General features: G+C 47.7%; 1 protein-coding gene and 2 long non-coding RNA genes across 5 annotated transcripts; 1 reads left to right on the top strand and 2 right to left on the bottom strand.

Annotated features, from left to right (window-relative positions):
* Positions 1-6,339: 6,339 nt before the first annotated feature.
* On the bottom strand, positions 6,340-8,956 carry LOC139041524 (uncharacterized). The gene is made up of 3 exons (XR_011496818.1): positions 8,820-8,956; positions 6,856-6,971; positions 6,340-6,473 (listed from the first exon to the last, which is right to left on the bottom strand). It is a non-coding gene; the product is annotated as an uncharacterized lncRNA (long non-coding RNA).
* Positions 8,957-11,242: 2,286 nt separating this feature from the next.
* LTBR (lymphotoxin beta receptor) lies at positions 11,243-17,970 on the bottom strand. 2 transcript variants are annotated; one of them, XM_044755716.2, is made up of 10 exons: positions 17,460-17,970; positions 17,247-17,343; positions 16,875-17,000; positions 16,644-16,796; positions 16,168-16,264; positions 15,937-16,028; positions 13,622-13,729; positions 13,281-13,306; positions 12,459-12,687; positions 11,243-12,137 (listed from the first exon to the last, which is right to left on the bottom strand). In XM_044755716.2, the coding sequence occupies exons 1-10, from the start codon at positions 17,574-17,576 to the stop codon at positions 11,896-11,898; spliced, it is 1,287 nt and encodes a 428-aa protein (XP_044611651.1). In that variant the 5' UTR covers positions 17,577-17,970; the 3' UTR covers positions 11,243-11,895. The 2 variants fall into 2 exon arrangements, with proteins under 2 accessions (XP_044611651.1, XP_014697212.1); XM_014841726.3 differs by having other exon boundaries at positions 17,481-17,841.
* Positions 16,869-23,340, top strand: LOC139041523 (uncharacterized). Of its 2 annotated transcripts, none has more exons than XR_011496817.1 (4): positions 16,869-17,007; positions 17,140-17,314; positions 20,130-20,234; positions 21,078-23,340. It is a non-coding gene; the product is annotated as an uncharacterized lncRNA (long non-coding RNA). The 2 variants fall into 2 exon arrangements; XR_011496816.1 differs by having other exon boundaries at positions 17,136-17,314.
* The last annotated feature ends 87 nt before the right edge of the window (positions 23,341-23,427 follow it).

Genomic DNA, 23,427 nt, shown 5'->3' with positions numbered 1-23,427 from the left:
GTTAGTAGGGATAGAGACTACCCTAAATACCACTCATGGAATGGAAACCAGTCTCAGACAAGCCTGTGAGGTGGGGCTCGGTGATTGGCTTTGACCCCAATTAACTTGGAACCCACAAATAACCCAATCACGGCCAATTATAATGACACCTGTTCTTAATAATATCTGGTATACAGGCAAAGGTAGATTCTGTCGGGAAGGCAAAGCAAATACCTCTGTGGTCCTTACTGATTTATTCTGTAATGAAACTGAATTGTACCATGGTCATTCTGCAACATGGTGCGATACCGGTGTTGTTGGTGATTCAACTACCTCACGTAAATAAGTCTTATGATAATACTGATACTGATGATCAAATGCTTTGGGAGATTGAAATAGAGCCTCCTCAGGATATAATACCAGTGGAAAATTACTGGCCTGAGGAAGAACTGGATCTAGCTACCCATTAGCTAATTTCTGCACTAAGTAGTTCTCTGCACAAGCTTATCATAAGATACAAATAGCAGTAGATCAAGGGGGAGAAAGAGCAATCAAATTAGTGCAAGAATATAAAAATGTATGTAATTGTGTATGTAACATATTAGTTGTTTCTTTTCACCCCTCTGTACTCCACACTGTCTTCTCCAAATGTTAGGCATATTTGTGTTGGTACTATTGCTATTTCTGTTCTATAAATGTTACATCAAATGTAAATGCTCTGACAGGTCTGATCATTTTGCTGTAAGGAGGCTGTGGCCAGAATTCCTATTCAATATCATACTGGAACTCCTAGCCAATGTAATAAGGCAAGAAAATAAATAAAAGGCCTACAGATTGGCAAGAAAGAAATAAAACTATCTTTGTTTGAAAATGACATGATTGTCTATGTAAAAATCCCAAAGAATCTACAAAAAGATTCCTAGAACTAATAAGAGAGTTTAGCAAGGTTGTAGGATGCAAGGCCAATAAACAAAAGTCAATCGTATTTCCATGTATCAGCCATAGACAATTGAAATTTGAAATTTTAAAAATATAATTTATACTAGTCTCCCCCTCGCATAGAAATACTTTGATATAAATATAAAAAACTATGTGCAGGATCTGTGTGCTGAAAACTACAAAACACTGATGAAAGAAATCAACAAAGATGTTGAATAATATACTGTGTTCATGAATTGGAAAATGTAATATTGCAAAGATGTTAACTCTTCCCAATTTGATTTATCTATTCAATGCATTCTCAATCAAAATCACAGCAGGCTTTTTTTCTTTTTGGTGGTGGGAGGTGAGAATCAGCAAGCAGATTCTAAAATTTATGTGGGAAAAGAAAGGGAACTGAAAGGCACTAAAAAAAGAACAGTAGTTGGGGAAATTACACTACCCAATTTCAAGACTTGTTAGGAAGCTACAGTAATCAGGACAGTGTGGTGTTAGCAAGAGGATAGACACGTAGGCCGATGGAGCCAATAGAGAGCCCAGAAATAGGCCCACACAGATATTGTCAACGGGATTTTGACAAAGATACAAAGGCAATTCAATGGAGAAAGAACAGTCTTTCAACAAATGGTGCTGGAACATTGGACATTTATATGCAAAAACGAAAAGCAAAACAAAAAACTTCAACACATAGCTCATACTTACACAAAAAATGCTGGCTCATAAGCTTAACTTTAGAAAGTAAAGCTGTAAAACATCTAGAAGAAAACACAGGAGAAAATCTGCATCCTTGGGTTTTGTGATAAGTTTGCAGATACTACATCAAAACCACAATCCCTAAAAGAAAAAATGGATGAATTGGACCTTATCAAAATGAGAAACTTTTGCTCTGTGACAGAAACGTTGAGAGAATGAATAGAGAAATCACAGGCTGGAGAAAATAATTGTAAATCTCATATCTGATAAGGACTTGTATCCAGAATACTTAAGAATCCTTAAAACTGAATAAGGAAACTAATGACCCAATGTAAAAATTGGCAAAAGACACTTACAAATAAGCTATATGGATGGCAAAAAAGCATATGAAAAGATGGTCAACATCATTTGTGACTAGAGAAATGCACATTAAAATCGCAATAAGGTACCACTGCTCACCTACTAAGATTGCTAAAGTCAACAACAAGCCACGTGAAACGCTGTGGGACAACAGGGACTCTCACTACTGAGGGAAATGCAAAAATGGTGCAGTCACCTTGGAAGGCAGTTTGGCAGTTTCTAAGCATGAGAAAACATCTGGCAAACCCAAATTGAAGGACATTCTGTAAAATAACTGATTAGTACTCTTCAAAACTGCTAAGGTCATAAAAAATAAGGGAAGACAGAAACTGTCACAGATCAGAGAAGACTGCAGGGTTGTGACCACTGAATACAGTGTGGTATCCTGGATTGTGTCCTGGAATAGGAAAAAGACATTAGGGAAAAAACTGGTGAAATCCAAATACAGTCTGTAGTTTAGTTACTTAGTATTTTAACAATGTTAGTTTTTTAGTTTTGACTAATGTGTCATGGTTATGGAAGATATTAAAATAAGGGAAGCTGGGAGGCCAGCCTGGTGGCGTAGTGGTTAAGTTCTCATGCTCCACTTCAGCAGCCCAGGGTTCAGTGGTTTGGATCCCGGGTGCAGACCTCTGCACCACCTATCAAACCATGCTGTGACAGGCATCTGACATATAAAATAGAGGAAGATGGGAACAGATGTTAGCTCAGGGCCAATCTTCCTCAGCAAAAAAAAAAAAAAAAAAAGAGAGAGAGAGAGGAGGATTGGTAGTGGATGTTAGCTCAGGGCTAATCTTCCTCAAAAAAAATTAAAAAAAATATAAAGGAAGCTAGGTGAAGGATATACCAAAGCTCTCTGTATTACCTTTGCAACTTTTCTGTAATTCTAAAATTATTCCAAAGTAAACAATTTATTAGGAAAAGAAACACCACAGTGAGAAATTCACCCACTAAAGTGGCTAATATTAAGATGACTGATAGTACCAGGTTTTGGTGAATATTTGAAGCAATAGAACTCTAATGCCTTTTAGGTGGGATTGTAAATTACTTCCATCATTTTAGAAATGTGTTAGCAGTATTTACTAAGACTATACATATTTTTGTCTTATGATTTAGCAATTCTACTTCTAGGTCTATACTCAAGAGAAATGAGTGCCTCTGTCTATAAAAAGACGTACAACAATGTTTGTAGTAACTTTATTCATAATTGCTGAAAACGTGAAACAACCCTTAAATTGGAAAGGGGCAGCAGAATGATAAATAAATTTAGGTATATTCATACAGTGGGACATTACACAGCAAAATTTTACAAAAGAAACCAAACTACTGATACTAGCAACAAGGATACATCTCAAAAATGTGACATTTGTCAAAAGAAGCTAGACACAAAAGGGTTAATACAGTATGATTCCATTTATATGTAGTTCAAGTACAGGCAAAACTAATTGATGAGGAGAAGTCCTAAGTCGAATAGTGGATATCTCTGGGAGATATCATATATCTCAGATATCCTGTATATCTCCCAGAATATAAACTGAGGCGCAGCAGTAAGGGTTACTGAGTTGGGAGGGGCATGAAGTCATCTTCCAGGGTACTGAAAATGTTCTGTATCTTCTGGGACGGCAACATGGCTCTATACATATGTAATAATTCTTCAGGCTGTACACGTAAGATCAGTACACTTTGCACACTTGACTAGTGGTCTAATGGTTAAGACTTGGCGCTCTCACCGCTGTGGCCCAGGTTTGTTTCCCGGGCAGGGAACCACACCGTCAGTCTGTGCGTGGCGGCTGCGTGTTGCAGTGATGCTGAAAGCTCTGCCACCGGTATTGCAAATACCAGCAAAGTCACCCATGGTGGACAGATTTCAGTGGAGCTTCCAGACTAGGAAGAAGGATCTGGCCACCCACTTCTGAAAAAATTGGCCATGAAAACCCTATGAATAGCAGCAGGGTATTGTCTGATAGAGCGCAGGAAGGTGAGAGAGTGATGCACAAAGACCAAGCAGTGTTCCGCTCTGCTGTACACAGGGTTGCTAGGAGTTGGAATCAACTTGATGACACTAACAAGAAACTCACTTTACTATGTGTATGTTATGACTTAATAAAATGCGAATTAAAAAAGAATAAAAACTACAATAGGAAAAAAAATTTAAGTGGTTTCCTGTTGCTCTGAGGGTAAAGTCCAAAATCCTTATCGTAGTTTCTAAGTCTAAATTATCTGCTTCCTACCTACTTATCCAGCTTCATCTCTCTATTCTCAAGCTCCAGCCAAACTATTCTTCCTGTCACAGGGCCTTTGCACTTGCTGTTCCCTCCATCAGGAGAGCTCTTCTTCCCCTCCCCCCTTCACTTAGCTAACCTTAATTATTCTTCAGGTAGCATCTTAAATTTCCTCCATGGAATCATTTCCTGATCTTCAAGCTTAGATTAGATCTCCAACTACATGTTGTGTTTCTCCTTTATAGCGCTTATCTTACTGCAATTATTTTTCAAGCTTCAGAAGTTTAGGTAGCAGGTCTGTCTTGTTTGTCGTTGTGTCTTCAGATGCCCAGTATGCAGTAAATATTCAATATTTAATATTTACTGAAGCTAATTTTGAAAGTAAAGCTTAGATTAATTTAACAAATGAGTAGTCCAAGGCCACAGAATATGAGGTGGGACCCAAGCCCATCAACAAATCCTGTTGACTCTATTTCCAGGGTTTATCCCCTTCTCCCTTTCCCCTCTTCCGTTCTTTATTCGTTATCCATTGGATTATTATAAGTGATAATGCACCGTTATCCATTCTCTGTATAGCAGCCAGATTGATCTTTTTTAACATGAAGAGAGATTGTGCCTTTCCCTCGCTTAAAACCTTCCACTGTCTTCACTGCACTTAGAATATAACCAAACTCTTTACCTCGGCTTATGAAGCCCTGTGTGGTCTGACTTTCTGACTCCACCTGGAACCACTTTCCCCCTCACCCACCAGATTCTAGCCTAGACTTGTAGACTCCTAATTCCTCTGATGTCCCAAGCTCCTAGCGCTTTTGCACTAGCTGTTGCCTCTGTCTGGAACATTCTTCCTCTTGGTCTTCCCAGGACTGGTTCCTTCTGGTTGTTCAGCTCAGATGTCACCTCCTCAGGAAGGACTTCCATGACCACTCAATCTAAAGTAGCTATATAGTTACTATCACTTTCCCTATTTCAGTTTTCAGCATAATATTGATTGTTCCTTATTTATTTTCATTATGTGCTTCATCTCATGAGAGCAAGAACTTTCTCTCTTTAGCTCTGTTATGTTTGACACCTAGACAGTGCTTAGCACTCAGGAGGTGCTCAGTAGGTAAATATTTGAGATTTAATGAATGAATGAATCCTTCAATGCCTGAGCTATTTCTGCCATCACAGTTGACTTCCCAGCTGTTGGCAACCACAGGCCATTGGGTCAGGTTTCTCCACAGACCACTTAGAGTTTTCTTGTCCAGTACAGTGGCCACTAGCCACATGTGGCTATTTAAATGCGAAATTAAATTTAATTTAAAATGCCTCCATTGCACTGATCACATTTCAAGTGTTCATTAGCCACATGTGGCTGGTGGCTACCATATTGGACAGCACACATGATAATTTTTATCATTACAGAACGTTCTGTTGGACAATGCTGACAGAGGTTTTATAAATGGGACTAATCCCCATTTAGGCCTCGAGCATGACAATAATCGCCTTTGGGGTCTTGTTGTTCTGGAATGGCTTCTGCATAAATCATCCTATTTGACTGAACAAGCCACTTTATCAAACAGGTGTTTGAGGGTCACTCCAGACTTTGAGGATCTCAGAGGTATACTGCTTGGACCAAGTAACTCTTCCTAAAAGCACGTCAAAACGAACAGATGCCTCGAAGAAGATCTGTTAACACGGAACTATATGACTGTGCGGAGCGGAAGTCTGCCTGGGGATGTTCACAACGGGCCGGGGAGGGGAGAGGTGAGGACTTCTGGATATTCAACTAAATTAACTCTAAGGTCTAATTCCCTTAGGATGGACTGTTACATCACAAATGCCTTCAGCTATGAGGAACATAAAACAGCCCGATATTGTCGACCAAGTTCACTTAGGAACGTCTCAAATAAAATATTAACACAGAATCTCAGAGGTGCATTAAAAGAAGAAAACACCAAGATCAAGTGTGTTTATTCCAGGAAGGTAAAGATAGTTTAATATTAGGAAACTGATTTATATAATTCATCAGATTGATAGATTCAAGGAGAAAAGTGCTGTAATCATCTCTGCAGATGCCTAAAAGACATTTGTTTTTCTCTCATAAAAATTCAGTATTGGGGCTGGCCCCGTGGCTGAGTGGTTAAGTTCGCGCGCTCCGCTGCAGGCGGCCTGGTGTTTCGTTGTTTCGAATCCTGGGCGCGGACATGGCACTGCTCGTCAGACCACGCTGAGGCAGCATCCCACATGCCACAACTAGAAGGACCCACAACGAAGAATATACAACTATGTACCAGAGGGCTTTGGGGAGAAAAAGGAAAAAAAAATAAAATCTTAAAAAAAGAAAAATTCAGTATCCATTGTTAATTTAAAAACGCAATGAAACAGTAAGAGATGGATATTTCCTTAGCATAATAAAATAAATACATCTATTTCAACTGCTGCTTAATGGGGAAATACTAAAAGTATTTTCATTAAAATCAAGATCAAGACAGCGATGTCCATTAATGCCATTACTATTTAATGTTGTTCTGGAGCTACTAGGCAATGCATTTAGTTTTTTTTTTTTGAGGAAGATTAGCCCTAAGCTAACTACTGCCAATCTTCCTTTTTTGCTGAGGAAGACTGGCCCTGAGCTAACATCCATGCCCATCTTCCTCTATTTTATACGTGGAATGCCTACCACAGCATGGCTTTTGCCAAGTGGTGCCATGTCTGCACCTGGGATCCGAACCAGTGAACCCTGGGCTGCCGAGAAGTGGAATGTGCCAACTTAACTGCTGCGCCACCGGGCCGGCCCTGCATTTAGATAAGATTAAAATATATTAGAAAAATATAAAAGTTAGACAGTAGAGATTAATTTCACATTATTTATAGGTGATAACCTAAAGAATCAACTGAAAAACTATTATAGATGATAAGAAAATTCAGTACGTGACTGGGTAAAAATAATTAAAAGAAGAGATCCCATTTCTATAGCATTTACAAAGATAAAACACCTAGGAATGAACTTTAGAAGAAATATTCAAGATCTATATTTAAAAAACAATAAAATACCACTGAAGGACACAAAAAGAATCAACAAGTAGAAAGGTAAACCATGTTCTCGAAGGGAAGACTAGCACCAGAAAGATGTCACTTCTCCCTAACTAATCTATATATTTGACGCAATCTTGATACAAGTACCAAAAGGAGTTTTTTGGGTGCTAAATAAGCTGATGTTAAAGTTCATGTGGAAAAAAAATAAGAAAACAGGAAAATTTTGAAAGACTAAAAGGAGCCTTAATAGAAATTAAAATATAAAGCTAAAATAACTGAAAGACTGGTGCTAGCAAATTAAAAAGACAGGTCAAAGGAAGAGAAGTGAAAATCCAGAAGTGAATTCAAATTCATACACAAGTTTGGTTTATGATAATGATAGTGTTTCAAACCAGTGAAGAAAGAAAATCATTGTTCAATAGATGATTTTGGGATAACAAGATAACATTTGGAAATTGTTCAACAAAAAAATAGTGAGAGAGATGAAGAGTTAGTGGAAAATAAATTACAAATGACTCTTTAACATGTGAAAATGTTCACTCACAATGGAGTGAAAAACTTCACTCACAATAAGAAATGTGAATAAAAATTAACACTGAGATAACATTTTTCACCTTTCAGATTAGCAAAGATCAAAACGTTTGACAGCACATCAAAGTTGATGTTTGTGTATAGAAATGGACACTCTTAAAAACTGCTGATGTTTAATTTCTGTGGAGGGCAATTTGGTAATATTTATCAAAAGTAAATATATGTGCCTTTTTACCCCCAATTTCTAGCAAATCTTTTGGTAGCAATGCTCCTACATGTGCAAAATGACATAGGTTTTTAGAATACTGTTTTTTTTTTTTTTTTTTGAGGAAGATTAGCCCTGAGCTAACTGCTGCCAATCCTCCTCTTTTTGCTGAGGAAGCCTGGCCCTGAGCTAATATCCATGCCCATCTTCCTCTACTTTATACGTGGGATGCCTACCACAGCGTGGCTTGCCACGCGGTGCCATGTCTGAACCCGGGATCCCAACCGGCGAACCCCTGGGCCACTGAAGCAGAACACGTGTACTTAACCGCTTCACCACGGGGCCGGCCCCTAGAATAGTTTTTAATAGTAAACATTGGAAATGAATTAAAAATCCTCAAAGGGATCTAGTTAAATGGTGCAGCCGTATAATGGATACTGTGCTGATATAAAAATAAAGGAGGAAGTTTTCCGATACTGAGATGGAATTATGGCCAAGCTATTTTGATAAATGAAGAAGGCAAGAGGAAGAATACACAGAGAATGTGCTACCGTTTGTGGAAAAAAGAAGGAATCTATGTGGTGTATTTGCTTGAATATGCATAAATTACCTCTGGAAATACACCTGAAACAGTAACATCAGTTGCTTCCAGAGAGGAGACCTTGGTAGTTATGGGACAGGAGTAAAAGAGAGACATTTTGCCGTTTACTCTTTGATACTTTTTGGATTGTGAGCCATGTGAGTAAATTACCTACCCCCAAAAGAGGAAATCAATAAAGTTAAAGCTAAAAAAGAAAACTTGACCTTCTGTGATTTACAGAAATGTGGGCTTGCTTTTTTCTTCAAAAAGAAGTCCAAAAGCAGGTGCTCACCCGTGTTGGTTCAGCTGCTCAACGATGCCTCAGGAACCAGGTTCTCTCTCTTCTTCCGGGACCTCCATCCTCCGAGAATTGGCTTTTTATCTTCATGGCTGTTTCTTCGTGATAGCCGGATGGCTGTCACAGCTCAGGCATCATGTCCTCACGTAAACATCCCCAACAAGAAAGAAGGGACAAAGAAAGCCAAAAAGTTTCTTCTAATGATGCTTTTTGTCCTGGGAAGGAAGACTTCCCTGTATACATCATTGGCCAGAAGTGGATCCTATGCCCATCGTAAAACAATTCCTGGTGAAGGGGAATGGGTTTGCTGGCCCCTAAGGCTGGGGAGGGGCCTCCCCTCCTGCTATCATGGGTTCTCTGCCCTAGTACAGAAATGAGGTTCTGTTCCTGGGAGAGCTGCAGGTCTGTTGGGTCGGTAGCGGAAAGAGTCCATCACAGCTGTCAACGCGAACCGCTCCATCTTTTGAAAAGAGAAATTCTTAAGTACCCCAGGACTACATACCTCCACATTTCCCACTGCTACTGCTCTATACCCATCTCTCTTATGGACGGCTGCCTCAGCCTGCCCACCAGCCTCCCTGCGCCCAGGTTGACATTGGTTTGACCCAGTATTGGCTTTCTCCTCCTCTTCTCAAACATGTATGAGAGACTAGGTGGATTCAGACTTAATTATCCCATTATCTACTACTATTGTATCTTTTGAAGACAACAATCCATATTTTCCAACTTTTGTAGACAACAATCAAGAAGCTGTCTTCATTGATTCTCCATCAGCTTTCATTCTAGACAGGAGCTCCTGTCAATATATAATGTGCTCTGTTAATGTGTCTTGGCCTGTGTTAACTCAGTCCTAGCAAAATAAGCATGTGCTGTGTGATGGGCTCATACGTCCTCCAAGATTCCTGGGTTGGAGTCCTAACTCCCAGAACCTCAGCGCGTGGCTGTATTTGGAGACAGGGTCTTTAAAGAAATGATTAAAGTGAAGTCATTAGGGTGGGCCATAATCCAGTATGACTGGTGTCCTTATAAGAAAAGGACACAGACACACACGGGGGAGGGCCACGTGAAGACACAGGGAGAAGACGGCCATCTGTAAGCCAAGGAGAAAGGCCTCTGAAGACACCAACCCTGCCGATCTTGGACGTCTAGCCTCCGGGACTGTGACAATTATTTTCTGCTGTGTGAACCCCCTAGCCTGCAGTACTTGCAACCCGAGCACGTCAATGCAGGCAGATGTAATCCTAAATTTGAATGGTGTCACATAAGTCTGTGCTTTAGCACCATTTCTTTGAAAAATTTTTCTCCTTTTATTTTGTGGAAAAATGTATAACATTTGGTTTTTATCTGAACACGTTGGAACACTTACTAAGGATTCTCGTTGTCTGGCTCTGGCGTCCTCCCAGAGCAGGAGGGTTAACTCTGCCTACAGATGCAGTTCACTGTTATTCACTTCTCAAAAAAGGAGGTTGGATCTAACCCTTTCATGGTCAACCTGAAATAACCCAGCCGCTCAGCTGGATCAGACGACTCCTGGGGGCTGTGTTTTGTCGCCGCACTGTCTTGATGAGCCCCAGCAACAGACTTCTTTGCAGGAGACCCAGACGGCAGCCTTTTATGGAAGGAGCGCTCTGCTGGCTGCCGCGCCCCTCGCAATCCTTCCAGCTAAGATCGTCTCTCCCAGGCAGCACGGGAGCCCAGACATCTACTCACAAGAGAGCTTGAGAAGGTTTCAAGTTCTTTTCCGGAAAAAATAAAATAAGACAAAAAGAAATAAACAAGGCGAAAATCAGGAGTGCTCCTGAGTTGAAGGAGGCTGGCCCGGATCTCTGTGCCAACAGAACGTGAACTTGGCCTCTCGCTCGCACTTTGTGTCTAAAGTGCCTATGCTTCCCATCAACCGAGCTGAGCTCACAGAGCACTTTCCCCTTTGCCTTGTGGCTGGAGGTTGGAGGGTTGGCTGAGACTTAATGCTGGTGGGACGTCCAGAGGGCGGCGGATTGGAGAAAACCAGCACATTTTACCTGGTCAACGGCATTCTCTAAGGGTGTGGGATGTGAAGTTTTTACACACAAGGCCTCTGGGGCCAGGCAGGCTGGGTGCAGATCCCAGCTTTGCCATTTGCAGCTGAACTGGACATGTGACCTACCCTCTCTGTGCCTCAGTTTCCTCATTTGTTAAATGGGAACAGTAAGAGGACCTCCCTCCTGCGGGTGTCCTGAGGATTACATCAGTCAACGTGTACAGCATGCAGGACACTGCCTGGCGCGCCGTCCGCCATCGCTGGCTAACAGCGTTATCGCCTGAATTACATGTACCATCCCCCATAGAAATCGCTCCGTGGGGTTATATGTTCAGGTTTTGACCTTTGTCTTTGACGTTGTCCCCCTGGAATAGGGTTCCCAAGAAAATCAATGATCTAGTCTTAATCTCCTCTTTATTTGCAGGTGGTTACAATTTATAAATACACTCACCATTTTCTTCCCCCTCCAAAGCTCTCCCTATACCTGGTAACCCGACCCAAATCCCCAGTTTTTAGTGACTCCCCTTCCTCTCTAGGAACTCTAGTCCTCATGGGACTCCATCTTCATAAAGGGTCTACCTCAGTCCATGTGAAGTGCGGGCCCTCAAATGGCCTCTGAAGCTTGGGGATGCGCACCACGAATCTGTCAGAGGTCCCGGTGACATCCTCGCAAGTGACCATGTGGCTGGCTCCCCTCCGTGCCGTGCTTAGGGTGTGGAGTGCCATGGCGGGCAGCAGTTAGCATCGGATGCCCTGTCCGTGCCTGAAGCTGAGCTGGTGCAGCCCCAGGGGGCAGGGGGTCTGCAATGAAGTCTCAGGCCTGCCAGGCGGTGGTGAGCATCCTGTGGTGGGCACCGCACCCAGCCAGTGCCCGGCCTTGCTCTCCGAGGCCTGGCCCCTCAGGGTCTTCCCCCAGGGGCCCTCCCCAGGCCCTCTGTCCATCCTGTGTGGGTCGGGCTGCCTCAGGGAGAAGGTGCTCCTCCACCTCCCTTCTCTGGGCTTTTCCCAGACGCCATCAGGCAGGGGTGACAAGTTGAGTCCTTGGTCCTGTTAGAGGGCATGGCACCCCAGTGTCTCTGTCTCAGCCAGGTGCCAAGCTTTGCCATCTTCCTGGTAGGGTGTAGAGAGCCCGGGAGGGCCAGGGGTACCTTCTTCCGGGATGGGGTATGGAGGCTCGGGGGGAGCTGGGGGGTCGCCAGGGCCCCGTGCTCCCCCCAGCACTGGCCCATTGTAGATGTAGATGTTGCCAGTGACAGTCACAGACCCGCCAGTGACATGAATGCCGTTGGTACCTGTGGGAAGGGAGGCAGCGTGAGAGGGGCCGAGGGGGCACTGTTGAGGAAGGAAGGCCTATGTGCCCCCGTTCCTCCCGCTTTCCCTTCCCTCTCTGTCTCTGCTCCCATTTGCTATTGGTTTCTTGAATTCTGTGCTCATTTCTCTGTTTCTGGGTTTTCCGTCTCCTTCCTCTCTCTCGTTGGGACACTGGAGAGCTGTTGGAGTCTCTGTCTTGCCTGTTTTCCTCTTATTTCTGTCTGGCCCACACTTTCTCTTCCTGCCACCATCCCTCCCACCCTCCGCACCCCTCTTCTCCCTGCCACCTGCCCCAGGCTCACCGTGGGCCACGGGGCCTTGTTCTGGGAGCTCAGCCTCCAGCTCCCTGGCCTGGCCAAGAGGACTCTGCTGTTGTAGCACCTCTTCCTCCAAAGCTGGCGTCGTTGGGAGCCCGGCCAGGGCCGGGGACAAGTCTGCAGAGATGGGCAGAAGTGGCTCTACCAGATCAGGGAAATGTGGGCTGACCCTCGGAGGCTCCCAGCTTCCATCAGGAGCATTTGATTCCTCTCCCTGCAGCAGAGAGGCAGAGAACCAACCAATGATGTGGGCCTCAGACCCATCTTTCTTTAATTCCCACACCCCACCCCACATTTAGGTAGCTCATCACCCTCCTCTGCTCCTCAACATGCTCTCTGCCTCAGGGCCTTTGTACCTGATGTTCCTTCTTCCTAGAGCACACTCCCTTGGATATCCTGATGGCTGGCTCCCTCGTTTCTTCAGCTTTCTGCTCAAATATCAGCTTATCAGAGAGGCCCTAGCTCTCCACTCTGTCTAAGGTAACATACCCTCATCCTTTGCCACTGTCATTCACTGTCCCTCTACCCTGCTTCATTTAGCAGTATCACCACCTGATACATATTTGTTTAACTTCATTCTTGCTCCACTGGCGTGTGAGTGCAGGAAGGTGGGTCCTTTGTTTTGCTCACTGCCATATCCATAGTGCCTAGAACAGTGGCTGGCACACGGTGTGCTCAACAAATGATTAGTTGAATGAATGAATGAATGTGGAAGCCTGCACACCCTTTTCCTGCCAACCTCACCTGGTTCACCCATCCCCCTCTGCCCCCCCCCCCGCACCCCGCCTTCTCAGCCTTCCCCAGTACCTCTGGACGCCTCTTGAGCAGGGATCCTGCAACAGAAAATGAAATAGGTGTGGGGCCTCAGGCAGACCTCAGACCCCGGGCTCTCACCAGCCACACCCCACTGCGTTGTGTTGCTGCCCATCCTGGGGTCCCAGAAGAAACAGGCTCCCAATACCCTTATCTCCAGTCTCAGAATGGGGGGCTGGATGGAGATGATGTCTATGTTGGGGGCAGGCACTGGGAGGCTTGAGGGTGTGGAGGACCAGAAAGGTTGGTGCTGGGGAAGTTACGTATTCCCTGCAGCCCCTCTCCCCCATCCCAGAGGGGACAGGTGCCCGGGCCTGCAGCCGGCTCCTTCCTACCCAGCTTTCTGCAGAGAGACGGGTGGCTCTTCCAGGTGCAGGCGAGGACGGTGGTGAGGAACAGAAAGGAGACCAGTGGCAGCAGGATGGCCAGCACCAGCATGGTTCCTGCCAGAACAGCAGACAGGAGGGGGCATGACAACTCAGAGAAGGGCGGAGGGGAAGGGAGTAAGGGACAGCTTTCCAGTCTCTGGGCAACCCAGACAGAGGAAAGGGGAGCAGCTTTTCCCTTCCAGCCCTACTGCGGTCCCTAAAGGCAGAATTAGAGAAACTTCCCTCGGGTTACAGAGAAGGGGAACTAAGCTGGACTCGGGGAGGCCCTCCTGACAGCCAGGAGAAACTCTGTCAGGGATGGAGGTGTCTGGGGCTGGTGCAGGCGCCCACTGGCTTAGAGACAGGCTGTGGCAGTCTTGTGGGTGAGGACGGGCGCTTGGGCAGGTGGTGGTCGAGAGCTGGAAGGGGGAGCGGGAGGCAGCATGGGGAGGGTGGGGCTTGGGGCTGTGAGTAGACTCAGGCCACAGGGTAGGGCCACGTTTCCCAGGACTTGCCCGCCTTACAGAGAGGCCACGGTAGGCACCGAGGTTGCCCCCTGTACCTGTGGGGGTGTTTACAGGGGTGGGAGAGTCGGGGAGCCTCGCAGCTGAACTCTGCCTGTGGCTGCCTGGGAGCCACCCCCTCGCTCAGGGCAGGTTCCAGAAGGGGAAGGGAAAGGGAGCCTGGGAGTTGAGTTTCTCAGGCCCTGATGTGTAGTGGATAATTTCTGCCCTTCTCTGGGCCTTGGTGCTGCCATGAGTCTGCAGGGCCATCAGCTCGATCGATCCGGGAAGGGCCTGAAGGCTTGCATATTTACATACTGGGAGTTGGCTCTTTCTGATCCATGTAACTCTGTGTTTTGGGGGTGACAGAATGGGAGGCACGGTGAAAAAAATGAGACCTGGAGTCTTGGACACCTGGGTTCCTGCCCAGCTGTGTGACTTCGTCAGTCATTTTGCCTCTTTGAGCATCAGTTTTTTCATATATGAAACAAGAAGATTAGCTTACACATTCTCTAAAATGCCAATCATATTTGAAACATAGTTAAAAATCAATAAGAGGATATGGAAAAATACTTATGGCAGAGTTGAATGAAAAACCAGGTTACAAAACATTCAAATGACTCCACTTTTAGAAAAAAAATGATATGTATAGACATACATAGAAAAACGTCTAGGAGGATATATTCAAAAATGTTAAGAATGGCTACGCTAGGTGAATGGCTCTGTGGGCGATTTTTAGTTTTGTGTCTGAATTTTCTGATTTTCTCCAGTGAGTATGCACTACGGCAATGGCTTTGGAGTAAGAAAGACCTCAGTATGGGTCTTCATAACACCAGTTACCATGTGGGCAAGTCACGTGACCTCCCTGGGCCTCAGTGTCCTCATCCACTCAGTGAGAATAATAGGACCGCTTCATGGGATCGTTGAGAGGATTAAGTGAGTCAGTGAATGTCAAGTGTTCACAGAGAGCCTGACATACAGCTCCCAATAAATGGAAACTATGATTATAAACATTTGGTAATTTAAAAACGTTAATAAAATAAACTCTCCCGGGGCTGGCCCCGTGGCTGAGTGGTTAAGTTTGCGTGCTCCGCTGCTGGCGGCCCAGTGTTTTGTTGGTTCGAATCCTGGGTGCGGACATGGCACTGCTCATCAAACCACGCTGAGGCAGTGTCCCACATGCCACAACTAGAAGGACCCACAACGAAGAATATACAACTATGTACTGGGGGGCTTTGGGGAGAAAAAGGAAAAAAATAAAATCTTTAAAAAAAAAAAAAAACTCTCCCCCAGTTAATAACGGTTGCCGTCATTGAAAACATCCTGTAATCGTTATTAGGCGAGGAAATCAATAACCCCAGAGAAAAAAACAAAAAAGAGCCAAATGTAGGATCATCTCTCTAACAATGAAAGTGTGTAATCTAATAAAGAGGAATTCAGTCTAGTAAACGGATTATATGATGGTGGCATGTCCAAAATGATGACGATGATGTCAGTTACAATTACATCTCAGTGTGGCAGTGTTCCTTGGCATAATATTAATATAATTATAAGTTATACGTGTGATCTATAACTTAAAAAGTATGTGTGTGTGTGTTTGTGTAAGTAAATTGGCTTAGGGATACTCCAGTTTCTCTTTAAGGAACTTTTCTTCTTTCCCTGATTCTGAGAGGGAAGGGTTCATCTTTTCCCCATTTTTGTAGATGGTTGGAATTAAGGCATTTTCCCAGACCGCACCCCCCGACCCCTGCTCAGTACCCCTCAACCCTGGCCCCTCACCTGGCATCTCCGGGGACTCGGACGGATTTCTGCAGCTGGTGTCCGACTGGGCGGTGCCAGGAGCGGCCTCCACCAGGCCCTGGTCCTCACACCTGTGGAGGAAAGAGGCCTAACTCAAGTGGGCTGATGGCTGGAAGCAAGGCAGGTCCCAGGGAGTTGAGCACTGGGATGGAGTTGTCAGCAGCTGGGGCTTCTGGGAGGGTGGGAGGAACATGGAGGGGGCACGCTCACCTGGTGTGGGGCTGGCAGCGGGCGCTGGGGGAGGAGGTGTTCTGGAAGTACCCTGTCTTACAGGGAACACAGTTGCTGTTAGCTTCCCAGACTTCATCTGGCAGGAGAAAGGCAAGGCCAGCCAATGTGAGTGGGCAAAGGGAGCCCCTTGCTCAGTTGTGAGCTTCCTTCACTCCCACTGGATGCCCCTTCCCTGCACACCCACCCCATTCTGTAGCTGGCACCTTTCCGGATCTCTCCCTTGTCCCAGCTCCCCCAGTGCTGCGAGGAGCCCCCCCAAGCCCCTGTGCTTGCTCCAGGTCCATTTCTCTGTAGCTCCCTTCTGTGAGCCTTTCCCAGGGAGTAAGAAGAGGCATTTTACGCTAAAGAGAACTACCCGGGGGCTCACCATGGACACAGTGCCATGCTCCCTGCCCTCATTCACAATCACCCGAGCCCAGCCTCCTTCCTGCCCTCTGCCCTCAGGGACCTCTGACCTTTGGGCTCGGCTTCGGTGCCAGGTGGGCAGTCAGAGAGTGGCTCGCAGTGTACACACTCAGGGTCCCAAAGGACACAGAACATTCCTGGCTGGCAGCGGCACTGGGTTTTCTGTTTGCCAGTGCAAGGTGCAATCTCCTCGAAGCCCAGCACTGGTGGGGAACGGGAGAGCTCAGCCTAGGGGCTGGGCTCCAGGAGATCCCAGCCCGCCCCAGGCACACCCCACTCACTCTGGTCACAGGGGCGGCACAGCTGGCAGATGGACAGATGGTTCCAGTGCTCGTTGTACGAATTTTCGGGACATGTGGCACAAACTGTGTTCTGGCCACGGGTACATTCAGCTGAGACATGCGTGCCTAGGATGTGAGTGGGGCAGTGGGGGTGTCAGGGGACTGGGGTTCCACCCTTTCCTCAGCCGCCTGCTGTGTGACCCTGGGCCTGTCCCTCTCGGTGCCTACATATGAGGGATTCTCATTGCCTGTCTCTGCCAGCCAGCTCTCCTGGGAGATGGTGTCCATCTTCCCTCCGAGGCAGCGAGGTGGACTGGAGGCCCCTGCAGCCCCCCTCCCTGTCTCAGCCTTCTTGGGGACGTCACCTCTTACCTGGGGGGCAGCGGGAGCAGCAGACCTGATGCTTGGCCTCGTAGTACTCCTTTTCCTCATCCTGGCAGGTATGGTTTTCTGTGTGGTATGGGGGCACCTTCAAGGGGAGGTGGAGGTGGGGGAGAATTATTCAGGGGTCAGCTCGGGAGGGCAGAGGGACTAGAGAGAGGGCTGCCCAGACCCTTCTTCCCTACCCAGGCCCACCCCACCTACCTGTACGGGCCCCTCCCTCACCGATCTGGGCTGAGATGCTGCCAGCAGAGCGCAGAGGCCCAGCATGAGTGGCCCCAAGGCCAGGCCGCAGGGGGAGGTGGCCGACGGCAAGCGCATGGCGGCCGGTGGGCCAGTGGACCAGATGGGTGGAGGCCCCGGAGGAAGGTGGGAGGCCTGGATGTGCTGGGCAGGGGTGGCAGCAACCTCCCGAGCCCAGGGGCAGGGACCCAACTGGCCGACGTGCCCCCGGGGGCTGGAGCGGCCGGGCCTGGCCTGGCCTCCGGGGCGCCAGGGGCTCCAGCGCCGGGCTCAGGAAGTGGGAGTGGAGTGAGCCGGCCACGGGGCGGGGACAGGGAGCGCTGGGAGCTGAGGCCGGCTGTCTGTCGCAACCGGGAAGAGGAACAGGCTTGGCTGCCCGACGCAGGGCGGGAGGGGGCGGCCGGGAAAGCACGTGAGGGCAGCGGGGCCGGAACCCGGCCTCCTCCCTTCTTCGGAAGTCTGACAGGGAGAGGAGGACGGCAGGGCCGGGCCTGCCAGCGGGACAGGGCCGCAGAGCCAGTGGACAGTCCTCAGATGGGCCTCCGGGAGCCCAGCTGGCGCAGAGCTGCCCGGGGAACAGCGGGGCTTGAGACAGAGCAGGGTCCAACCGGGCACCAGATCTGACAAATGGAGGGGCCTGGGCCTGACAAACATGGGGTGTGCGGAGAGCCAGGGACGCCGGCCAGACGCAGCATCTGGGAACCAGAGAGCCTGGTTGGCAGTCTATCTGGATTCGTGGGTTCCTGCCCTATTGTGTGACTTTTTAAATAAGCTATAAAAGAATACGGCAGCCAGCTCTCCTCTCCCCTGACCCAACCCAGGCCACATATCAGTGGGCACAGGTCACCTACAATACACTCCAGAGGGGGCAGTGGCCCCTGCTCCCAGTCCTTAGAGAATGGGAAGGATGTGCAGAAACGAGTTTCAGACAGCAGGGGCCAGCTGGGTGGAGTTGGGCAGCCACAGCCCTCAGTCCCAGCTTCCTCGGCCAGGAGCCTCTGAATCCTCTGAACTGGAGGGAGCTGACAGCCCACCAGTCCAGCCCCCTCACCTTAAGGATGAGAGGACCGAGGCTCAGGGTGCCAAGGAGAGGAGACCAGGACTCCAGGGGTCTTAGTCTGGTCCCTGCCCCCTTTCTCCCTGTCGTTCCCTGCAACCCATTAACACTTCCCCCACGCCCACCCATGGTGACTTGCAGCTGCCTGCCCTCCTCTCCCTTGTGCCAGCCTCTCTGGCCTCCAAGTTTCTGTGCTCCTGGCTAACTCCCACTTGTCCCTGAGTGTCACTGGGGTTCTGGGAAGTGCCCCCACCCGAGGCTGCATAGCCCCCATGTAGACTGCTCTCCGTGACCTGCTGTTTATTGTCTGCCACACCACCAGGCTAGGGGCTTTGCGGTGGCCTGGACTGAGTCTTCTTTTTTTTTTTAAGATTTTATTTTTCCTTTTCTCCCCAAAGCACCCCCCCCCCACCCCGCCCCCGCCGGTACGTAGTTGTGTATTTTTAGTTGTGGGTCCTTCTAGTTGTGGCATGTGGGACGCCACCTCAGCATGGCCTGATGAGTGGTGCCATGTCCGTGCCCAGGATTCGAACCAGTGAAACCCTGGGCCGCCAAAGCAGAGCGTGCAAACTTAACCACTCAGCCACAGGGCCGGCCCCTGGACTGAATCTTTAAATCTGCGTTCCTAGTGCTTAGCGCAGAGTCTGGCACACGTCACATGCCCAGTACATGTTTACGGAATAAATGAATGATGCCTTCTCCATGTCACAGAGCCAGTCCCTGGCAGAACCAACCTAGAGTCCAGGTCTCCTAACTTCTGGGTCCCAGCTCATTCCAGTAACCACTTTACGTCCTTGTGACTCAGGGGTGCCTCCACTGGCACGAGGGGCTGACTTACTCTCTTGAGATAGGTCACCTGGGCATTGTCCCTGTCCCCTCCCTGGAGGGCCTTGTTCAGCACTCATCCTTACCCTGGTTGGTCAGACTGGCTGGACAGGCCCTTGATGGACGAGCTGGGAAGTCCTGGTGCAGGGGTGTGCCCGGGCAGGAGGGCCCACAGAAGGGTGAAGGGGCCTGCCTAAGCCCTAGACATTTCACTCTCCTCCCCTGGTGCAGGCCTAGGACCTGCTCTCCGCTGGCACACGTTTATACAGATGGGCCAAGGCCACCTGGGAAGGGAAGAAATGTCAGAACCGCAGGCACTGCTCAGGGCTGTGGCTCATTCCAGGTCAAGGGAATTGGGGGCTGAGAGTGGACTCACCACTGAGTGTTTACATGCGTAAAGGTATGTGTGAGTAATGGCCTTAGACCCCTTTTTCTCTTTTTTCTTTTTACTCTTTATTATGGAAATTCACACATAACATATAAGGAGAAGGAGAGAAAAATAATATTGTAAACTTCCGTCTACTTGTTACCCAGCTTCAACTCAGGGCCAGTCTTATTTCTTCCATATAACCCTCCTCCGCTCGTCTAATCTCCCCGTAATTATTTTGAAGCAAACCCCGGATAGACATCATTTCAGTTGAAAATATTTCAGAATTTTACTCTAAAAAGACAGGAACTCTTTTTCTTTTAATTGCGATATAACATATAAACTATGAAGTCATAAAGTAACTCTAATCTTATGTATACAGATCAATGAATTTTCACCCTTGTATATTCCCGTGCATCTCCCCACATTTCCTGCGCCCCAAGAGTTTCCTGCATGCCCTTTCTGGTCGAAGATCCTTGCTTCACAGGTAAGCACTATCACAGATCCTTTTTAACTCCAGCTGGCTGAACTATATCTTTCCTGCTGCTGCCAGTCTCTTGCAGTCACTTCAGGCTTCAAGGTCTCTCTGGGTCCTAAGGAAAGAGCCCTAAGATCTGGACTCTAATCCTGGCCCCATCACTTCACCTCTCTGGGCCTATTTTTTGGTGCCGGTCAACTGCTGGTGTGCTTTCAGATCCGTTCTCCACCCTTTCCGGGCTCTGCTTTGTATCACTACTGGGAACTACATTTCCCAGACTCCTTTTCCCCCTGGCTTCTGGGTTGGTTCATACACTAGGATGACAGGTGGGTGGAGGACAGGTGGGTGGGAGGAGGGAAGAAACCAGGCTATTTCTCCCCCTCTCTCTTTGTTCTCTGCCATCTCCCACAGTTGGTTGTGTGTCTTCCTTCCCTCCTTCCATAATCCTGTCTCCTACCAGGCACCCCCACTATTTAGCTCCTGCCAAATAGCTCTGGGGACTCCTGGGTCTATAATGCTATCTCACCCTGCTGTCTTCCCTGCCCTGGAGATGGCAGCTGCTTCCTGCTCTGCTATTTTCGGGGTTGCCTCACTGTCTCCTGTTGGCTTCTCAGCTCTCCCATCACCCATGTACAAAGTCTCTGTGTTAAATTTCTTTCGTTTGAAAGACTTAGAGTGTTTCCTGTTTCCCAGCTGGACCGTGACTGGCAAATCTTTTCCATAAGTGGTTATTATAATGCCTGCTCAACCTTCTCCAGGAGGATGAAGGGAGAGTCAAAGCGGGGAGCAATCCACAAATTCTTTGTGGGCAGGCCATTATCTCTGCTTCTTTCCTTTCGTGTTCTTCACCAGCTTCCTTGAAATCTCACTGATATCCACTGGGCAACACCAGACCTGGCTGAGCGCCTCGTAGACTCGCAGAATGTGTGGGAGCCGGCTCTTCTCCAGGCCTTCTTCAGAGGGGATTGCTGAGACATCCTTCTTCCCAGAGGCCCAGGAAGAATCCAAAAAGGGGGTTGCTGGGAGTGGATTCTTCTAAATATTCTTTTTGTCTCTCCTCTTCCCCACACTGCTCTTAGCCAACCGGTGCCCTGGGAAAGGGTCTGGTGAACACTGACAAATGTGGACCTGATGAGGGTCGACTTTCTCCAGAGTGTTTGCACTTTCACTGGGGACAACCTCTTAGTCCAGGCGTCTCAGCTGGCGTGATTTTACTCCCCGGAGACATTTGGCAATATCTGGAGGAGTTTCTGATTGTCACAATTCAGGGGGTACTATTGGCATCTAGTCAGTGGGGGCCAGGGATAGGCACAGGAATCCTGCCTTAGCCTGAAGGAGTAGACTGCCAGTGGTGAGCTTCTAAGCATCCTGCAGTGACCGGGCTGGAGCGGCCGGGAGGGGTTTTCTGGTACATCGTTTTAGGTTAAGGAGAAATTCATACGATATAAGTGCAGAGAAAAAGATCACGGTTTTCCACAGTGGGCAGCCCAGTGTGGAGAGGCTAATTAGTTCTAAGTGGTAAGAATAAACTGACTGACTTTGAGTGACTCATTTTTACTCTAGAAAGGATAGAGACTGAAATGGAAAAAGTGAAGGAAATTTAGATAAATCAATAGACCACAAATTAATGGGTTATTAGAGGAAATTAGGATGCTTGATGCTTTGGGGATATTTTCTCATAGCACATCACTCTCTGTCAAAGATTAACCTTGGGTCTTACCCAAGATGCCAATTCTGCTGTCTTCTGCAGCGTGGGTCAACATATGGAGACCACTAGACAGTGGGGCCACCAAGACGAATAAGCCTAGTGCCGGTCCTCAGAGAACTTGTGTTACGATCTGCGCATATGTAAACACGCACAGATGCACAGACACACCCCCCAGGATAATAACAGTACACAGCTGTAAGTGCTGCTGTCAAGTACACAAGGCTCTTGCCGGGAGCGTGGAGGAGAAAGTGAATCCTTCCGTGGTCCCCTGTTCCCCAGAGAGCAAAAGGCAGGAAGACCCTTTGAACCCATAACCCTCATCCCTCTGGCTTCCCTTCTCTCCCTGGAGCCTCTGCACAGTTTATGGCCACACCACAGGGTGAGAGGATGGCTGGTGTTGGGCGGGGGGAGGCAGCCCCAGGTAGGAAAGAAGGGCTAGGGCTCTGGGAGATGCGAGGGGTGAGAGGGGTTCCAAGACAAGCTCTCAAGGCCCTGGATCCCCCACAGAACCGGACTCCACTTCTCTGGACCTCAGGGGAGCAGCACTGAGCTTGGAAAGGGGAGCCTCAGCTCTCAGTCTGGCCCCACCCCTAACCCCTGGGTGACTGTGGGCAAGTCACTGCCTCTCCGGTGGCCTCAGTTCCCTCATGCGTTAAACATGGGGCGAGATGCAGAGTCAGATGGAAAGGGCCTTTGCAACCTTCTGGGCTGCCTTACCCACCCCTCCTGCCCTTTCATTTTTCAGATGAGAGCACTGGGCCCAGAGCGGTAAAATGCCTTTTTCAAAGTCACATCGATTAAAAGCAAAAATGAAAGTCATAGAATAATATCTATTACATGGACCATTTATGAAAAAAGCAATAAATTTTGTTTTTTTAAAAATACATGTAAGTCTATAAAAACACACAAAAAGATACAGATGGATACAAGGATTACAGTGGCTCCCCTGGGCCGAGGGGTGGGAGAGGAATGGGACAAAGCGAGGCTTTTATTGTGCTGTACACTTCTGTAGTGTTGGAAAATTGTATCGTGACAAACAGGTATTTGGGTATTATTTCTGCACCTTAAAACATAATCTTTAAAATGGAGCTCTGACAAAAGTGCAGTTCTTTGGGGGCCGGCCAGGTGGCATAGTGGTTAAGTTCCTGCTCTCCGCTTCAGCGGCTCAGGGTTTGCCGGTTCAGATCCTGGGCGCAGACGTACACACGGCTCATCAGGCCAAGCTGTGGTGGCGTCCCACGTAAAAGAACTAGAAGGACTTACAGTTAGGATATACACCTACGTGCTGGGGCTTTGGGGAGAAAAAAAAAAGAGAAAGATTGGCAACAGATGTTAGCTCAGGGCCAATCTTCCTCACCAAAGCATAAAAAAAAACCCAAGAGAGAACAACAAAATAAATGCTATTTGAAAAAAAAGTGCAGGTCTCAGATTCCTGTTTTTCTTGCAACAACAAGCTTGGTCTGGCCTCTTCTGGGTCTGGAATGCTGCTGTCTC

The sequence above is a fragment of the Equus asinus genome, chromosome 22 (assembly GCF_041296235.1).
Source record: "Equus asinus isolate D_3611 breed Donkey chromosome 22, EquAss-T2T_v2, whole genome shotgun sequence".
Classification (NCBI taxonomy): domain Eukaryota; kingdom Metazoa; phylum Chordata; class Mammalia; order Perissodactyla; family Equidae; genus Equus; species Equus asinus.
This window is presented reverse-complemented; position numbering and strand designations above follow the sequence as displayed.